Source organism: Aphelocoma coerulescens, chromosome 8 (assembly GCF_041296385.1).
Source record: "Aphelocoma coerulescens isolate FSJ_1873_10779 chromosome 8, UR_Acoe_1.0, whole genome shotgun sequence".
Lineage (NCBI taxonomy): Eukaryota > Metazoa > Chordata > Aves > Passeriformes > Corvidae > Aphelocoma > Aphelocoma coerulescens.
Genome location: NC_091022.1, coordinates 7691346 through 7710525, shown reverse-complemented (window position 1 = coordinate 7710525; position 19180 = coordinate 7691346). Strand labels below are relative to the sequence as shown.

Here is a 19180-nt window from a genome sequence, read left to right as displayed (position 1 = left end):
AAAAGACCTATTTAGCGTCAGCTGCAGAAAGTACGGAATTTGCCATGGGCCTTGATGACAACAGATTATGCCCCATAAAATGCTGCAAACATGCTCGGCTACAATGCTCAGCACGAGCTGCTAGTTCAGTGGGGAGATTGGGAATTCAGTCCTTCCTGACCCTTCTCAGGAGGCTGCTGCCTGGTTTAGGACTGGTGATATCCCTCTCCCCAGCTCTCCAGCTCACTACCACAGGGCCTGGGACTCAGCAGGCTGGCTTCTGCAAGGGCCTTGCTAAGCACTAACCAGGCTACAAAGGTACCCCGAGCTCATTAGCCCCACAGCTCATTAGCGCTAAGGAGGAGTATGACGGAAGCATCCCATTCCTCCAGGCTGGATGGTCAGCTGGGATAGACTGTGGTCAACAGCGTGGAAAGTGGGTTACCTGGCTCGGCTTCCACCATGGAGGTCTGGGAGCTGCATCACCTCCTGACTTGGCACAACTCAGCCACAAGCCAGGACAAAAGGCAGCCTCCCTTCCCTGTCCCTGGATTATTCCCACCTCCCCAGGAGGAGGAAAGAGCTCTGCCACCAAACTCCCCAGGCCCTCAAACTTTTTTCCACTCTGGCTCTGAGTGCTCCAGAAAAGGAAAGCTCAGAACTGGGGATCCTTGCTGGTGTTTGCTCGGGATGAATGCCACGTCCATACGGGAGAGCGTGCACGCTTGGAGAAGGGAAAGGCCAGCACTTGGCTGCCTGCACTGCACCAGGGCTATTTGTAGTTAACCTGTACAAAGTGACAGGGATTCTCACAGTCCAGAAATGATCTCCGCCCCAGCTCTGAAAGGGGGCTCCACGGAGGTCAGCCTGAGCCACGTTTTCCTGCCACAAACCTGGAGCCTGCTCGATGAGCTGTAAAATGTTCCCGTCCCTCTGCTCAGCGAGAGCTTTGCTGTTTCCTTCCCCAGCACAAGTTAGGGACACGCAGCACCAGCAGACCTACAGAGACAGGGGTTTGTTGGGCAGAGACCCTTTGTCTACCTTGTCCTGGAAGGATATTTAACCATTCACAGGACTTGTGCAGCACCAACAGAGGAGAAAGGGGAAAACGAGCCCCCTTGCAGGCAGCTGCAGCCCGTGGCATGCAGCCTGCCCGCGTGGGCATTGCTGCTCAGCACTTGTAAAACCCAGACTGCACAAGTTGACCCCTGCTCCTGCAAGCCCAGGAATTGTCACCTGGCTTGAAATTAAGTGTGTCTGTGAGTCTTTACTGGGCTGGGGAGAGGAGAGAGCTTTGCCACGGTTACGACACTCAGCATTGTTCTGCACAGCAGGAGCAGCCAAAGCAGGACCAACCTAAATATTCATGGGTCCTAAGCTGGATCCTCTGAGAACTGTGCTACTGCCCCCGCTGGAGATCAGCATTGACACAGCCTCCATCCAGACTGGCTGTGCCTTCTCTCGGTTCATTCTCTGCTCTTTTTTAACCTTAAAGCTGGCTGAGTCTCATCCTTCTGCTGTACACACATTGACAAAGTTGTGCTTTTTTCATCCCAGGTTTTAACATGACTCCAGAATCTGAAGCCTAAAATAAAAATAAAATAGATAATTAAAAGCCGCAGTCCTTCAAGGAGTCACAGCAACGCTGAGACTGGGCTTTGGTCTTGCTGTGCTGGCATGGCACCTTCAGGCAGTAAGTGACAGTCTTCCCATAAAGGCTCTGGGCACTCTTGGCATCCTGGTAGGAATGGCCTGTCGTTAGTCAGTTTTTCTGTTTTAAAAGCTGAAGTGTGACTGCTAAACCCACCTGCAGAGCCTTTGTTGCTCTAGCCACTTGCAGTCAGGTACCAAACTAGAGGCTGAAATGCCCAGCTTGAGGCAACGCACAGGAAAATTTCAGCCATTTCCCAGTCCACAAGTCAGATGGCAATTTCTACAGGGCACAGCCTGGAAGGCAGACCCTGGAGTCCTCTAGGGCAAAAAAAGCCTCTTAAATTTACTCTCCTTACACGGAGACTCACAGGGAGACCAAGCCAACATCGTCAAATGAGTGTCCCGGAATCCTGTTTTATTTCCCAACATCTGACGGGAAGGAGTGCATCAAACTGCTGTCATCCACTGCCATGGGCTCGTTCCTGCCCAATTCACAGCGGATGCACGGACCACTCCCAGCTTAGACACTGCTTTTACTCAGCAGAGAGTTTAAGTGCCCCTTGATGAATAGAGACACTTTCCTGAATCAAAACCAACAGGAAGAAAACCCCAGATCTCCACACAAAGTAAACCCAAGTAATATTTCAACCAAATCAGTTCCCAGCATTAGAAGCATTACAGGAGCTGGAGATGAAAATCTCCTTTTAAGCTGGAAAACTCATCCCCAATGAAGGATGGATGAGTTACTAAAACAAATATTACATTTCGTTCTGGCCAACAGGACTCTGCTCAGGGGAGCTAAAGTACTCCCAAAGATTATTATTTATGCACAGCTGACTTCAAGTCCTCTTGCCTGCTGAGCCCAGGCTGTGATACAACATGCAGATTTTGCCCGCAAACCTCTTCTGTTGGTCAGGCATTTGTTTCACAGTTGCTCTGGAAGTTTTATAGAATCTATTACATGGTCACAGAGGTGATAAAACACTAAAACTCTCAGTCCTGGGCATGGATTATACCCCTTCCTGCTTACCTGCCAGCCTATGGCCAAAATCAGGAGTCCCATCCTCACTGCCAGCCTTGGGAGACCTGCTGCTGCACTCATCCAGAGCCATGCCCAGAGAGAAGGGTGCCCATGTCCACCCTAATCACACATCTGCCCCATAGCTCCACCAGCAGCTCCCACCAGCACTGGCTGAAACAGGCCAGGCTGTCCCAAAACAACACCAAAACCCTGCAACTGCCCAGATGGCTTTGGGGTATCCTCTCCCACCTGGCAGCCCTCGGTTACTGAGGACCAGCCTTTTTCACTTTCACCTACTCCCCATGCTTCCAGTTTTCACACAGAAAGGGCTTAAACTTTTCTCAAATCATTTGAGGAAATAAGCCTGGGAAATGTCAAAGGCTTGAAACCCAAACACTTCAAAAGTTACTATGGATAGTAACCAAAGGGGTTACAGGAGGGGAAATACCTCCTGTTTGCTAGAGCAGAGATGCTGCTCCTGAGCCATTAGGTCTCCCACTGTGTGTCTTGCCTTTAAACTGCAAAATAAAAAAAGAGGGAAAAGCTGTTGGAAAACCCCATCAAAGATCTCTTCCTCTCTCCCAGCTTCCCATCCTCCTTGCTCCCCGTGCTGGCTAATCAAGGCTGGCTGTGCCTTGCTCAAAGCCTGGCTTGCCATGTTAGAGCAAAGCGAGTTGAGGATGGGCCTCGGCCCTTTGAAGCAGCCACAACAGAGAGGACATCCTCTCCTCAGGGACATGCCACACGGGCCTGGCCCAGCCACCAGGAGGGCAAAGCCAGCATGGAATGTGTGGCAGGCAGGAGAGAGGCAGTGATGGAGAAGAAGCCATGGGACAGAGCTCACAGCAGCCTCCCACAGGAGCTGGACGTTCAGAGGGGAGACTGTGTCCTCAGACGGGTTGCTCTGGGCACCAAATCCCTGCAGGTGCCTTCCAGAAGGGCAGCCCAGCTTTCCCAGCTGGCTTCAAGTGGCTTACCACAGGAAATGCTTACAATGCAACGTGCTCTTTGCCTCTGATCTCCTGGCAGTTTTTGAGCAACTGGCCAATTTCAGCCACATTTTGACCATTTGAACAGAAATTGTGAAGGTAATTCAGCTCCTATTAGTTTTTTGAAAACCTGGTGGCTTGGTAAAAGGAAAGAGGATTATTAACGCCAGCAGCAAAGACCAAGCAGCTGGGTGAGCCCAAGCTTTTACAAGACATAAGAACCCAGAGTATCACATTGCTGCTCTAACAAAACAGAGGAAAATCCCAGCAGAGCTCAGCCCAGACTGCCCCACAGACATCCCTGCAGGTGCACAGTGGCAGGAGCAGCATTGCCACCCGCTGCCACCTTCACATAACCCCACCTCACCTTCATGGTAAGACCAGAGCTGGAAGAGCCCAGGGCTCTGACTGAGCAGACCAAGCTCCAGATTTTGGTCTTTTTAACTATTAATCGTGGAGAAAGCAGAGATGAAGACGATGGGGAGTGCAGCACCAACTGCATCTGTGTGCCCTGCAGGGAGGGAGCACAGCCCCCGCTCCTTCGGGGACACTGGCCATCAATGTTCCACTCCCATTCCCCGCTTCCACAGACCTTCCTGTGGGCTCGGACCAGTAGATGGCAGCAGAATAACAGAAAAGCCCCTTTGCATCTCCCCAAATCGTCCCGCAGCACTATCCCCCTCCTCCCCCCCAAACAGACAAGGCACAGGGCACTGGCACCAAGCGATGGCTTTTAGCTCTATTTTAAAAGCCTGAGCTGACCTCTTCGGGGCTTCTACCACACAAACTCGGGGAGAAAAAAAGACATGTCAAACTAAGAGATACCCTTCCTTTTTGAGGCTTATAAATGTCTTTTGTTTTTTTTCTCCTGCAACAGAGATGCTGCTTTTAAATGAAACACAGAAGCAAAGTATTTACCCAAAGCATCTGCCTTCTCCATAATTGCTTTAATTTGGAGAAGGTTTTCCCTGTCCAGCCAGAACTGACAGAAGTTCTCTGCCTGCTGAATTTGAACAGGATCTGCATTTCTTGATGTAGAAGCAATTCACTTGAGAAGTGCCAGGCTACATTTCTAGGTAGGAAGGTGCCCTTCTCTTTGGCTGTTGTGACTGTCAACACTGTTAGAGTAAAAACCAGTGCTGCTTCTCCAGCAGCTTCTGCTGTTAGCTAATGACAACATCCCTGACTCCAGCGGGTTGAGCATTTGTCTCAACTCTCTCAAGCAACAGACTGGCTCAGCTCAGGGTGGGCATTTTCCCCAGGGGGTACCCACCTCTCTCTTGCACACCAGATGTGCAAGAATTTTTCTCCTTACAAAGAAGCTGCCCTAAAACAGAATTAACAGCCAGTGCACATCCTACAGCAAAATCCATCCACATCAGAGAGTTAAGGATGATCCTATTCCCACTCCTGCCTTGTGGTAGGATTCCCATTCCTAATCATCAAGGTGAATAACCATGTTTTCAGAAGGACCTGGGCAGAGGTGATGGTGATCTCCAGGGATGGTGTCTGCAGCACAGACAAGATCCTCCCAGTCCCTGTCTCAGCTGTGACACATAACAAGATGGATGTGAGCACAATGCAGTGACACCAAACACCCCGGAGACACGGCCATGGCTCTGCCTGGGGCAGGTTTAATGTGCTCAGGGAGGCACCAGGATTGACTCAGAAGCTTGAATCCTGCCTGGAGTCAATCTGGGACAAATTCACAGACCTTCTGACTTTCACACCCAGACTGAGTTCTGAACATGGCTCAGCCCAGCAAAGTTTTAAAAGCAGTTTGATTATTTTGATCTTTTCCCCACATCCCCATTATTAATCATACTGAAGGAAAGCATAATTTCTCCAAACCAAACCGCTTACCAAACCATTTCTCGGCAAATTTTTTATTCAATGTCCCTTCTAGGAACAGAGCACATTTGGAAACCTCCAGGACTCCATACGCCTTGGCCAGCAGCACATCCATGACCACATGTCTGCAAACACTGAGCATCGGTGCTGGAAAAGGATCACACCAGTGAGGTGGAGAAAGGCTCCCATTGCCATGGGCTCAGTGGTGGAGCAGAGAACCAGCCATAAGGGCTTTGTTTTACAAACCTTCCTGGAAGAGCTGCCCTTCTCCAGCTCTTTCCTCGCTGGCAACAACTGAATGCACAGCAGAGTGCGCACACAGGGGATGGATGGTGGCTCTGATCATCCCAACCCTGCAAACCGTTCTGCTCCCTTCCCTTGGTACCAGCCCTGCACAGCCACCTCTGACTTCCCTAGGGAGCTCACCCTACCAGTTCAGAGATGCTCTGTCCCACAAGGATGCTGAGCACATTTATCCCTCTTCCCACCACTGATTAGATTTGCAGCTCTCCCTGTTTTCCTCATTTTACCTGACGCTGGCAGGGCTGCAGTTACAGGAGACACTGCTCACACAGAGCCTCAACCCGGCCAGAAATACCAGAAATCACATGCAACAGCCTGTTGTCTTCAGAGCTGCAGTAAACTCCGAAGAGGTCCTGAAATACAAGAGAAGGTTGGGCTATTCCCATGGCTGATGTTTGCCCTTCACAGCTCTGCAGAGGCTTTCCTATCTCTGTTATTCCTAACAGTGGGATTTTGAAGAGGGGATTGTCCTATAAATGTGTGGCAGCTGGTTCACATAAGGGCCTGAGTTATGATCCGATATGAGGACATTGCTTTCCTTTTGTGTTTCTCGCTATGTTTTGGTTCAAACCTGTAAACAGACTTATACCAAGTGGATCTGTGTTCTCCATCTGGTCCTGTGTTCTGATTTCCTGGCAGGAATATCCATGACATCGGATTGCGCAGGAATGCTGCAGCACATCTCCGTCCCTCGGCCAGAGCCGAGCTCTTCAGTTTCTGTGTGAGACTCAGCCACAGCATTTCACCCAGCTATCCCACTAGTGAGACCAATAATTCACAGCTGACAAAAGCTACTCTTCCAAAAGGGCTTCCAGACATTCATGGATGGAGCAGCCAGCACTCTCCTTTGGAGTTATTTCTAGTGATTACACAGCATCTCACAGTTAAAAAATGCGTTTCCTACCTCCTTTGAATGCATGTCTGGCTTTTGCTCCCAGCCACTGGCTCTCATTCCACCTTTCTCTGATGGATTAAAGGCACGGGGAGAAAGACTTCTACCTAGAAAGTCACAGAAATGTGGATTCAAATCCATCACCACAAGTGTCTGGAAGAACCCTTGCCACTGCGTGGCCCAAAAGAGACAGCGATACATCACAGAATTTAAAGTGCTCCCACTCAGCGTGGAGATCAGGGAAGCAGAGCGGAGAGCAAAGTCCTTCTGAGGATTCCTGGAGAGAAGCACCATGGGTATAGCAAGACAGGCAGGGAGAATGGGGAGCCTGGCATCAAAAAGCAAGAAAACCAGGATTCAGCACCCAGCTCCACACAGAGTGCTTCAACCCTCCCAGAACAAGGCATCCCCTTCACTTGCTGGCTGTAACCTCCTCCAGACGTTGACTCTCTCTGGTCAGAGGAACACACAAAATACATAAAGGCAAACATGAACCTGCCCAGAGTGATGAAAGGCAGCTTTCTGGGGTGACTTTCCTGCTAATCACATCCTAGTTTTTCTTTTCCATCATTCCGTCTAGTGACTATGACCCTTCCCCATCCACACGCTTTCCGTCAGCTAGATGGGTGCCTCTTGCCCCACAGGCATCCCAGTCAAAGACACAGAGCAACTTGCCTGGAATGTGGGGGAAAATCGGAGACAGAACCATTGTGCTGGCCAGAATAGATGAAACTCAGGATTAAACAAGTTCCCACTAAAGTCACGCAGCCACTGAAACTTGGGAGAAGGATTCCCTTCCCAAGGTAGGATGAGCTCTACACTGTTTATTCCTTCACATGTTTGTCTCCATCAGATCTGTGAAGTCTCCACAAATTTTTGCACCACCTCTTCCAAGGTTTCCTTATCCTCTCTAGACCTGGGAGCATTTCCCTACTGCCTCACATCTGCAACGGCAGTAGGTGGGCTTGGAAATCAATTTATACTTGAGCCTGAGCACCCTCTTCTTTCCTTCTAAACTGGAGCTGGAGCTCTCTTTTCCTCTTCTCTGGACTCTTTTTGACTTAGTTTACACCTTCCTTGACACAGGTTGCCCAAACAGAGCCCAGCTGGAGCCCTCCCCACGGCTGAGCAGCACAGGGAGAGGATGCCCCACAAACAAGGCAAAACTGTAGGACACGCTGGGGGTGAAAAACATCTGCCTCTCAAAGCATCAAAAAGATGTGGTGTTTTGCACTGAGCAGGAGAGTTGGTCCAAGGCCAGGCAAGCAGATTTGCAAAAGGCATGGAGCCACAGTGCTCCAACAGAGGCTCTTTGCTCCCAGTTCAGCCCCCTCAGCACTTGAAACCAGCAGATCCCGTGCTGCCCTCCTTTACAGGGCACCACACAAAAACACTGCACTGTGATGTGGGGAAATCTCTGTCATCTCACCAGAGGAGCAAGGGCAGCCTCTTCCCTCAGCAAGCCAAATTTCTCTACTGGGAATCACTGGTGGAGACGAGACGGGTCCATCCCGCCAGGCCCCTGTGATCAGGGCTCCCATGGGGGAGCAGCTCTCCTGCAGCTGGAGGGCTTGGCTGGTGGCAGGGCATTGAGCAGGAGGGTTAGCACCAAAATAGGTCATTAGTGAGCGACGTGGGGTTCTGCATTCTTCTCCGGGCCCCGCATTTTCCTAACGGGAATGCCTCAGAAAACCCAGTGGGGGGGAAAAAGGAATTTACAGTTCTCTTCCAAAAACCAGTCTTTGTTTGTTTGATCATTTTTTTAAATGATCGAGTAACTTGTGAATACATTTTCTGATGATTCCCACATCCTCCCAGCTGGAGAACGGTTCATGAACAGACTCCAAGCTCTGTAAATGAGCTTGTTAGTCATAAGTCTTCAAACAGGCTTGATAAACAACTTTCAGCCTGCAGGATATTCATCAACCATTCTGTCTGCCTGGTCTCCTGACACTAATTTATTATTTACAATGAGAGATCCCTCTCCTAAATCACAGGTGATTGTTTCTTTTTACTGATTAGTTGATTCTTTAAAAAAATTTTAAGGAGAAACAATGAAAAACAAATCACAAACAAGCATAGTGCTGCAAGCATTTATTCCTGAGCAGTCCTCCTAGTTTCCATGACACGTATCAGAAGTTTTCCAAATGAAACAAACTGTAAGTAACGATCTTTTTTGGCCAAACATTTAAGACCAGGCTATAGCCAAGAAAAAGAGTGTGACCATCCCAACCAGCCTCTGGGAATTTCACTGCCTGCCGCCAAACGCTCCACAGACCTTCCAGCTGATCGGCACGTGCTGCTCCTTGCATCCTTTGGGCTTGTGGAGAGCCCAGCATCTCAAGATGTTCAGGAGATTCACATCCACATGCAAAAATATATCCCTGAAAACTGTTTCAGCTCACAGATGGGTTCACACAGCAAACAACTCTCGCCCCAAGGGCATGGGGTACACTCAGGAGCACACGAGCATTAGGTGGGTTCCCTGCAGGAACACTCCTTGCTGAAGTTGCTCCAGATCATGGAAGGGGATTTCTCAATGCTAACTCCACAGACAAGCAGATGGAGTAGCAGTTTGCTAGGGATGGTGCACAAGGAGTACAATCTTCCTAAACTGCTCTTTAAGCCAAGCTTTTACATAACACATACACCCATAAAATTCCAAAGCCCCTAATTAGGGCCCAGGGTTGTACCCAGTTATATGAGCAGGAAAACTGAGGCATGGCAAGGTGATCCTGGTCAAGTCATAGCAGTGAAGATACAGAAAAACAGACCTCAAGATTCTTGTTGAGCAACAAAAGAGGCTGGGTCATCTGGTCTGATGTTTGGAGGAAGAAAAGCCCTACTGTTCCAACTGAGATTTTGGGTGCAAGCCTTTTCTGGGTAGGCTGCTCCCAGCACCAGCACATACCTTACCCTAAAAACCTGCCCTGCAGTTCTCCCAGGTGGAGTGACCCTCATTGCTGAGGAACACACAGAGCAAATGCCCTCCTCAATGGGCTGCCTTGTGCGTGTGCATAAAATCCACACTGTGATTCCACCACCACCTCAGCTCCCCATCCCTGACCCGTGGAGAGACACGGACAGAGTCCCATCAGCATTTGCAGTAAAGGCAGCAGGATGCAGAGCTTGGCTCTGGGCTGGTCTTGAGAGCTTTCTACCTCTCATTCAGTGTGAAATCAACACATTTGCTCTGAGAAACTCAGGTACTCATGACTGGACAGGCAGCGCTACCAGCTTGTGCCTACAGCCAGCCTTCCCAGTGCCTAATGGGAGCACACGTGCTCAGGGAGGGGACACAGCCCCGTCTCCAGCTCTCTCAAGCACTGTCAGCACAGGAACCATCCACCCCAAGCAGGAACTCTGTGCTGGGTTCACAAACCTCTGCTCTGTGCCTTCCATCCAGGGGTAAATGCAAGGCTGCGGCAGGATAATCAGCATGAAGTGCTACCGGCATTTCAGGCCACAAGGTAGGGAGAGTGCTGTAAAGCTTTATGGGAAACCAGCCCAGACTTCGTGGGGACAGGAGCTGCCTGCAGAGCCACCGACAAGGGCGGCCCTTTGCAGCACCAGGCCCAGAGCATTAACACTTTGTTTTCACTGTTACAGCTCGGGCACTTTTCCCTTTTAAGTCAAATCCATCCCCACAGAGCCCTGACGTGGCTAAGCTGACACAGGGAGAAGTGACAGCTCTTTGAAAGCAGCAAACTTTTTTTTTTTTTTTTTTTAAACAAATGTGGATTGTATTAGTGACACTTCCAAAAAAGAATATGATTTCCAGAGGCACTGAGCAGGTCTCGAGGGCCTCGCTGGCACACTGGCTGCAGCTCAGCCCAGCTCTCCCACCAGTCATTCAGCCACCACAAACAACAAACCCCAGAGCAAACAGCAGACTACTCAAGGTCCTCATGGGTTCAAAACCTACTCCATCTTCACTGGTCCAGCACCTACACTGAGAGGGCTGGAAGCTACTTAGATGCTGCTTTCTGCAGCCACCCACCCTGCTCCATCACCGCCAGGCACCCTGCTTTGATCCCAGTGCTCTGCGACTGCTCGTCCCTTCGGAGCCGGATGCCATTTGCCTTTTCCAAGCCTGCCCACTCTGCAGCTGCTGTTGGCAATTTTGTCTTACCCCAGACAGGCAGGACCAAGGGTAACTTTGATTTTACTTTGGTCAAGGAGGCCACAGGAGAAGCTCATCCACTGGTGGGCTCGGAGCAGGAAGCAGTGTCCCCAAGCTCCTGATGAGTTCCAGCTCTCGGTGCAAAAGCAGTTTTGCTGCCTGAGCAGCTCATCAAGACATGGAGAGGGTCCCAGCCAGATTCTGAGTGTCTTCTTTGGACGTTTGCCCTGCCCAGCGGTCTTGCTGACTGGCTGGAGTTTCTCCTGTAGGAAAATTTCTCAAGCCAGAATGGGGGAAAATTTGGGTGGAATATGAACTGGATGCTGCAACAGGATGTAGTGACTTGCTAAGAGCACAGCTGGCTCCCTTTGCCTCTCACCTAACCTTCCCTTCCAGGAACACAAGGCACCAGGATGTCCTGGGCTGCCACCCCAAGGCAAACGTTCACTTCATAAGGGCATGTATGAAATCCAGACTGTCTGGGACAGTGCTTTAAACAGTGGTGCAACCTTTTCTCGGCCTCTGGAGGTGAGAGAGGAGCCCAGAATGCTCTGTAAGCTGAAATAGATGCTCCCTGGCTTGCTCATCAGGCCTCTCTTCTCTCTTGGCCTTCAGAGACTCATTCCTGTAGATGCCAGGCTTTCCACTGCAGGAGGTGGCCCTCAGCTTTGGCACCACTGCTCCCTTCCCTTCACAACCAGAATCCTCCAGACATTCTCACTTGAAAGAAACTTCTCTTTAAATGATGCCCCCACAGACCCAGTAGACAGGCAGTGCAGCTCTGCTGAGCTCCCATCCCCACCTCACAGCATCTTCCAGGGCTACACACAGAGACCAGCTGGGTCCAGCAGGAAGAGCGCAGGAAAGGAAACACAGGTTAGGAACATTTACAGTGCAAACGTACATTTATAATGCAAAGGTGAACAGGGCCAGCAAATGAACTGCTGGACTACCCTGAGGGACCCTTGGACCCCTGGCTCTAAGGGTGCTGCTGTCACAATACAAGGTGACAAAGGACAAATCCTTACATGCCTGCATTGTAGGGCTGGTGGCACCTACATCTACATGTGTGAGTTTCCACTGACGCAGCCTGTAATACAGAGCCTCTGTAGAGATTTCCAGCGGGCAGTGAGAGGTTGGATTTGTGCTGCATCTCCCCCTCAGGAGGCGGCACTGCTACCATCCTTCTCCATACCCTGCCAGACTGCCATAAAACATACTGGGATTTCACCCCTCCTTTGAGCTGTCTGCTCTCCCACCAGAGCAGCCAGTGGGTTCTGAAGATATTTCCCACATGTGGCAACCAAACAACAGGTTTTTCTTGGGGGAACCAGACTAAAAACCTGCTCCACCACCCAAGCACAAGCTGAAACCTTTCTGTACCCTGCACGTAAAGCCATGAGGACAGTTCAAACATCAGAGCCCTGGACAATGGCTCCTCCAGCCAGACTGTGATGATTCTCACTTTAAATCTTCATAATCCACCCCAAAATCCAAGCCTCCTTTAAGAAAGGCGAGCAGGGTGGGGAACCAGCAGTGCAGTGATTCATCCTCCCCAGAAACAGTCTGGAATACTGTGACACTTGGTAAATATTCGTGATGTACTTCATTATGCAAGAGAGGCCCAGCAGGAACACAGCTCCCTCAGGGCTACTTAATATGGGTTTCAAAAACGATTAAATATATCATAAACAACTTGCAACCAAGAATAAACACCTATAATCCCATCAAGTCATTCCTGTGATGTCAAAAACCATGGGAGTCAACTCAGTTACCAGGGGGAAAAATAGAATATATCCTTGAAGGAATTACAGTCCTGTAATTCTGTATCATCTGTCTTGTCAAATTCTCCAACCCTCCCAGCCCCTCCTGCTTATGCCCTGTCCGTGCTCTTGCTCTTTTCCTTTCACATCATAGATTTAGATGCATTCTGCACTTCTGCCGAGAGGCAAAAGGATCATGCTCCTGACTGCAGACAGCAAAACCATTCCATGCCCGCACAAAAATACTCCACTGGCCGAAAAAAAGACGTTTTTTGTATGACTCAAGGCTGCTGGTCAAGTCTCCAAACACTAATACTCATCAACTGGCACACACATAAGTGGCCCATTGAATTGCATGCAATGACTCGTGTGAGCAAGGCCTGCACAAATTAACCCTGAGATAATATTTTCCCATGCAATCACTGCTTTATACATCATCAAAAAGATGGAAAATAGACCGGCTAGCAGTGGAAACTCGGTGCAGATGACAGAAAGCTGATGTTCATTAAAAGCGTTCGAGCAGTTTAGACCAAACCTTTAAGTTTTATGAGAGATTTCAAAATCTAATTTTCATGGAAATGTTTTCATTACATTAAGGGGGGAAGGAGGGAAAGTAAAAACCTTCAGCAAAATCTTTTTCAAATTAAAAAGCTGGAAGCTCTGTGTGGATGGATTGAAAACACAAATACCACCAGCAAATTATGAGACCATGAGAACCAGGAAGCAAAGCTGATTATGATAAAAAAAAAGTGAAATTCACAAACAAATAGAAGTTTCTTTTCACCCATCAAAAGGAAAAGCACTCACAAACAGAGCCAGCTCCCTCCTCCAAATTCACATGGCTCTTTTTAGTTTGTTAATAACAGTACCTTGACCACTTTTGTTTATTTCTTTGTGCCTTTATTTTTTTTTTCTAAGACTCCAAGTATGTGGCAGAGCCACATTTCCATCTTCTTTGTCCAGGAGCTGTAGAAATTTACATAAAAAACACAAAAGTTTTTCCACTTCAAACTGTAGGATCAGGGACATAAGAAAAATATCTGACACTGCGATACTTGCCGCGATAACCACGCACCAGCCACCCTGAGACCAAAATTAAATAGATATGCCCAAGGAACATAAATGGAAAGAAATTAATCCAACTTCCAACAACGGCTTAGTGTTAGGTATCTGTTACTCAACCTTTGCTCAAGTGAACGCTCCTCAAAGCCTTGAGGACACGCGCAGTACAACTGGCACACGCAAAGATTATTCCAACAAAGAGCTGCATTTTTCATGCAGATAATATACAGCGAGCGCCTTAAAAATAATAATGATCTGATCCTCGCTTTTCCTACATCGGTCTGGAAGAGGAGAATTCTGGAGAGTCTACCTTGGCTGCATCCTGTGAGGAGGATTTGCCGCTGTCCGCGGGGATCGAGGCACCGGCCGGTTTCCCTGGCTCACCCGGGTGTGACCTGTGGCCACCAGCACGAGTTGCTGCCTGCAGACTCTTTGCCAATCAGCAAAGAAAGAAGACAGACAGGAAGAAAACTCCTAGGTTTAACCGATTTACCCTACACTTTTCCCTCCTCTATCTGTTGGTTGTACATCCCTTGCCTACAGACTCAGCATCTTCTGGGAATAAGGGCTGTGATTTACTAACAAAACAGAGACTTAATACTCCAAGATAAAGCAGAAGTTTGCAAAGATAACCCTGCAGTTGTCCCAGGCACTTCTTCTCACATTCATCCTCAGCAACTCAGCAGCCCAAGGAATTGCTTTTCACATTTCCAAGCAGTGGCAGAGCTTTTTCACCTCTTTTTACAAAGGCGCATTTTTTTTGTGAAGGATGGGGAGGCACAGGAGCACAGACAGTTCAGTACTTACACACACTCTTTTACTCCTGCAGCAACTTCACTTGTTCTGATTAAAAAGAGGCAATTAAGGCAAAATGAACAGCCATGTGGGAGCAGACCCAAAGTCCTCCAGCTCAGGATCCTGTTTCAGACCACCAGTAACAGCAGTCAGAGGGTTTAAGCCCAGGCAGCAAGAGAGACATCTCTGCCCCAGATCATCCTTCCAGTCTGTGACTCGCGGCTCCTTGAGCCGGACACTGCCTCCAAACCCTGCTGCAGTGAGCAGCCATCCTCAGCTCTCCCTGAATTTGTCAGACCTTTCCAGAAATAACGCCTATTTCTGATCTGTGCAAAATCCTGGACTGACAAGCCCCATCACCAAACAATGTGCAGGCTGAAAAAGCCCTTCCTTGTGCTCTTAACCCGCTGCCAGAGAAGAGGGGCTGAAGCCACACAGATGCTCTGCTTGACCTGCCTGAGCAGAGGAACTCACCTCGTCCCGGCTGTCCCAGTAGGGTTTCTGGGATTTCCTTGGGAAGAAGCAGCAGTGTTGAGGGGTCACGATGCTCGCCGAGACAGAAAAAAAACTCATGGGGGGACGCAGGCAGCCTGTGCCCAGCTTTAATTGTGAACCAGCTCGATATAATCTGTCAGCCCCCTGAGTGCCATCACTTTTATACTGAAGAAAGATTAAAGGACAGCAATAACCCCAAAACACAGAACTTGAGCATGTAATGGACTGAAGCATGGTTTACTCACTCTTTACAAAAGAAATCCCAGCATAACAATTTTTCTTTTGCTGTTCATGCTTTCTCCACACCATTTTATGAGCCATCAACAGTGAGACTCAAACAAACCAACCAAAAAAAAAAAAAAAAAAAAGCAGTAGAAGTCAAAAATGCCATCTGAAAAAAACAAACAACAATTGGAGAATTATCCCTGCCCAGAGCCACAAGCTCTGGGAACCCACAGGCAACTGACAGGTTTTTGTCACCCTCAAAGGGCACAAAAGCAATAGGAGCTCATTGCCTTTTCTAGGAAGCTTGGAGGATCCCCTTAGCTGAGCTGGGACCTGCGTTTTCATCCCAGTTTTTAGCCGGCGTTAGCGAAAGCTCTGCTACCAGAACAACAGTTGGTTGTACCTTAACAGGTTATTTTGTGACAAAGTGGAACTTGGATTGCAAAGCCTTCCCAGCTAAGCAGCAGAGGCAGGGAGGTTTGCCCTGATGTGTATCAGCTTTTAGGGTAAGGTGTTCAGAGCTACAAGTTGGACTGAAGTTGGTAAGAGTGACAGCTCCACAGCACGGCTGAAAACTCAGCTCCTTAAGACACTGACAGCTCTCCCTGTAAATGTTACAATCACAGCTACTCCTTTCTTTTTAATAAGAGAAACATTTTATCCTGAACCTCTTTCAAATAAAATAGTGGCAAAATATTTCCTTCAGTCTCAAATGTCCAAATAAAACCTTCTGTCATTTCTGCATCAGACTTCTCTTAATTTTTGTTCACAAAAAAAGCAGCAAAAATTTGGTTTTTCACTTCCGTTTGGGACAGAAATCAGTAGCAGACCAGCTAATTTTCCTTCAGGTTCGAAGACCATTTTTAGTAGTCTTGAGAAATCTGACTCAAACGGCTTATACCGTTTCTCCAAACGGCTTATACCTTTTCTCACTTAGAAACATGGAGAATAACTGAGCCCTGTGTTTGCTTTTCCACTGAACCAGTTCTCATTTTTCACCGAGAAAAGCTCATACCTCTGTTGCACTTCCTAGCTCCAGCACAGTTCTTTTCCTGCACGGATTGCATAACATTTCACAGAACACATGCAATAGGTAGGGAAACTGAGGCACAGAGACTCACAGGATGTGCTAAATGCATCCATGAGAGAGCCAGAAAGCCCAGATGACAGCTCTGCCCAATAAACCTGGGAGAATTTATTCCTCCCCCTCTTTTTTTGTTGCTTACTTTAGAATACTTCTAAAACTTTCTAATTCACCGCAACAGCATTAAAACTTTTACAGCATTCAGAGAATTTATAAATTATTTGAAGCTGTAGTTTGGTCCCTGCTCAACAATTCTGGCTAAAAAACAAGCCCTTGGACTGTTTTTTGGGGTTCTTTTCACGTTCTAAGAGCAAGGTGAGTATTGGTGAAACACAGTCCCCCTTTTCCACACTGACTGAGCTTGCTCCAGAGAGCGCAGCAGTTGGCAAGGGGCAAAATCAGGAATAAACTGGAGTAAATCAGGAGTAAATCCAAATAAAATATGATAAACTAAATTGGGTACAAAGTAGAAGTAAAAAAAACGTTGCCTACGTAACTTGTTGGTTGGTATCTCAGGGATTCTCCAGCGGCACAAGGAGCTGAATTGGGGGCAGCCGCAATCACTGTTTTCCCCACTAAAATACACACCTTTAGAGACAGAAATTGCAGATTTTCGGGTGCTGGGAAGTGAAATATTTTTAAGGCATCTCCCAGCGGCGGTCGGTCCGATTCTCGGGGGGAGAGGAGCCGCTCCGGCCGCCGCGTAGCACTCGCTCCGCTCCTGACTGCGCTCCCGGGAGGATGCTCCCCGCCGGGAACGCGTCCGGCCGGGACGAGCTCGGGGATGCCACGAGCGCTGCTGCAAGAAGCGGCTGCTTTTGGGAAGGCTTTCTGCTCCCCCAGCTCGGTTTTCTTCGGAATACCGAGAAAACCACGTCGGATCCACGGGGAAAAAGAGGGTCGGAGGCAGCTCCCGAGGAAAAAAATAAAAACAAAAACAAATCAAAAAATCGAAAAGCGAACAAAAATTGCAATTGATATTTTCGTCCACTTTCCGTTTCGTTTTGTTGTTTTTTTTCCCCAATTTTTCGCCGGGAGGCTCCCTCGGAAGCGAGCCCGTGCCCGCAGCCGCGGCCCCTGCCCACCCCACGGGAGGCACGGCAGAGGCGGCCGCGGCCAGCCCGGACCCCCACGGAACTCCCGGCCAGTCCCTGCGGCCGGGGACGTAATTATTGTAACAGAGTAGAGGGAGGGTAAAGGGGGTTACTGACCCTGCACACCCCCCTCAGCCTTTCTGACAGCGCTGCCCCTGGAAAACAACACGCGGCGCTTGGAAAACGCCGCGCCAGCCGGCGCCCATGCCGCTGCCCCCCGGTTAACGACTACTTGAGTTCCTGAGCCCGGACACTTTAGGACGGGCAGTTCAGAGACAGGTCTGCTACCCTGTCCTGCCCTGCTCGCCGGGCCTGGATCAGGGAGAACCGGGGCTCACGGGAGAGGGAATCTGCGGCTCCATTTCGGAGCCGCGCACGCACCCTCGGGCTGTTTGCGAGCCGCGACGCTCCTGGCAGGGCATCGGACAATCGTCCGGATCCCATCCAGATCCCCGAGCAGCATCGCGGTGTCCGCAAACCAGGGCGCCGGTGCCCGCTCCGACGGGCCGAAGGGACGGGCGGATGGATGGGATGGATGGTGGGATGGATGGAGGGCGGCTCAGAGCCTACCGCGCCTCGCCCCGTCCAGCCAAGCGCAGTTCTCAGCCCACCCCAGCAAGGAATGGACGAGGGGGATGAGCCCGCGGGCCCGATCCTGCCTGCTTCTGCTCCCCGGGATGTTCTCCGGTTCCCCAGTGAGTGCAGGAGCCACGGCGCGGGACCCGACGGGCGCGGCGGCGAAAGGGAGGTCGTCCTTTCCCGTGACGCGGCTGGGAGAAAACAAGGGTTTTCGCACGCGGACGGGTGCCGACCCCGCCGGGTCTCCCTGCACGGCAGGGAAGGGCGGATCGGGAAGCGGGGGAAGCCGGGCTAAGCACCGGCCGGCGGCCGCTTCCCCAGGGGAGCCCCCTCGGAGCCGGCACCGACCGCCGCGGCTGCCCCAGTGAGAGATGGAAGGGGGGGATGTCCCCGCACTTACTGTCCTGCTGCGGGGTGTCGCTGCCGCTGGTCAGCCCGGGGGACTCCAACAAGCTCCGGCCGGGCTCGCCGCCGCCCTCCTCCGCCTGGGCGGCCACCATGTCGCCCGCCTCCTCCAGGTCCAGCAGGTGACTCACGGAGAAGTTCTTCTTGGCTTGTAAATTGTCCAGGCCGGCGGGGCCGTCGAGGCGGGCGGGCAGCAGGGCCTGCCTCTCCATGGCGTGGGCATAGCTGGACGCCATGGTGCCGAGCGGGGCTTTTCTGCCCTCGCCCCCCGCGGGCGCCCACCGGCCCCGCGCCCCCCCAGCCGCCGGCCCTTCGAGGGGGAGATGCGCAAGGACCGAAGCGGGGGGAACGGAACGGGACCCGACGGCGGCGGGTAGGGAAGCCCGAAGGGGAGCGGGCAGGGCCGGGCTTAAAACATGCCGGAGGGGAGAGGCGGCGGCCGGCTCGGGGCGCCGGGGCGGCGGCGCGGGGAGCTGCCGCCGGCCGAGAGGCGCAGGGTGGCTGTGGGGCCGCTGGGGCGGGTGCGCCCCGTCCCTCCGCCCCCGCTGCCGGCGGCTCCGCTCCCTCCGCCCCTGCGCTGCCCTCCCCTCCCCTGCGCTGCCCTCCCCTCCCCTCCGCCCCACACTTCAAACGGCGGGGGCGGCTCCGCGCCGCTTCGGGCACCTGGGGGAGGGCGGCCCGCGGGGCTCCGCCGGGACGTGGCACCGGGACGGGGGTGGCAGCGCCGGCCCCGCCGCGCTCATTAGGGACCCGTGGGGGGCGGCCAGGGGCGAAAGGGGGGTGCTGGGCAGTCCCCCCTTGTCAGCCGGCGCTGCACCTGGAGAGGAGGGTGGACGCGCCCCTGGAGTTGAGGAGAGAAATATCGAA

General features: G+C 51.0%; 1 protein-coding gene across 1 annotated transcript in view; it reads right to left on the bottom strand.

Moving 5' to 3' along the window:
• The window catches only part of PRRX1 (paired related homeobox 1), a 39710-nt gene extending 20987 nt beyond the window's left edge, over positions 1 to 18723 (bottom strand). The window contains exon 1 of the mRNA XM_069023453.1: positions 18309 to 18723. Coding sequence (XP_068879554.1) covers positions 18309 to 18549 — 241 coding nt within the window. The 5' untranslated portion in view covers positions 18550 to 18723. The remainder of the gene's footprint in view (positions 1 to 18308) is intronic.
• Positions 18724 to 19180: the final 457 nt, after the last annotated feature.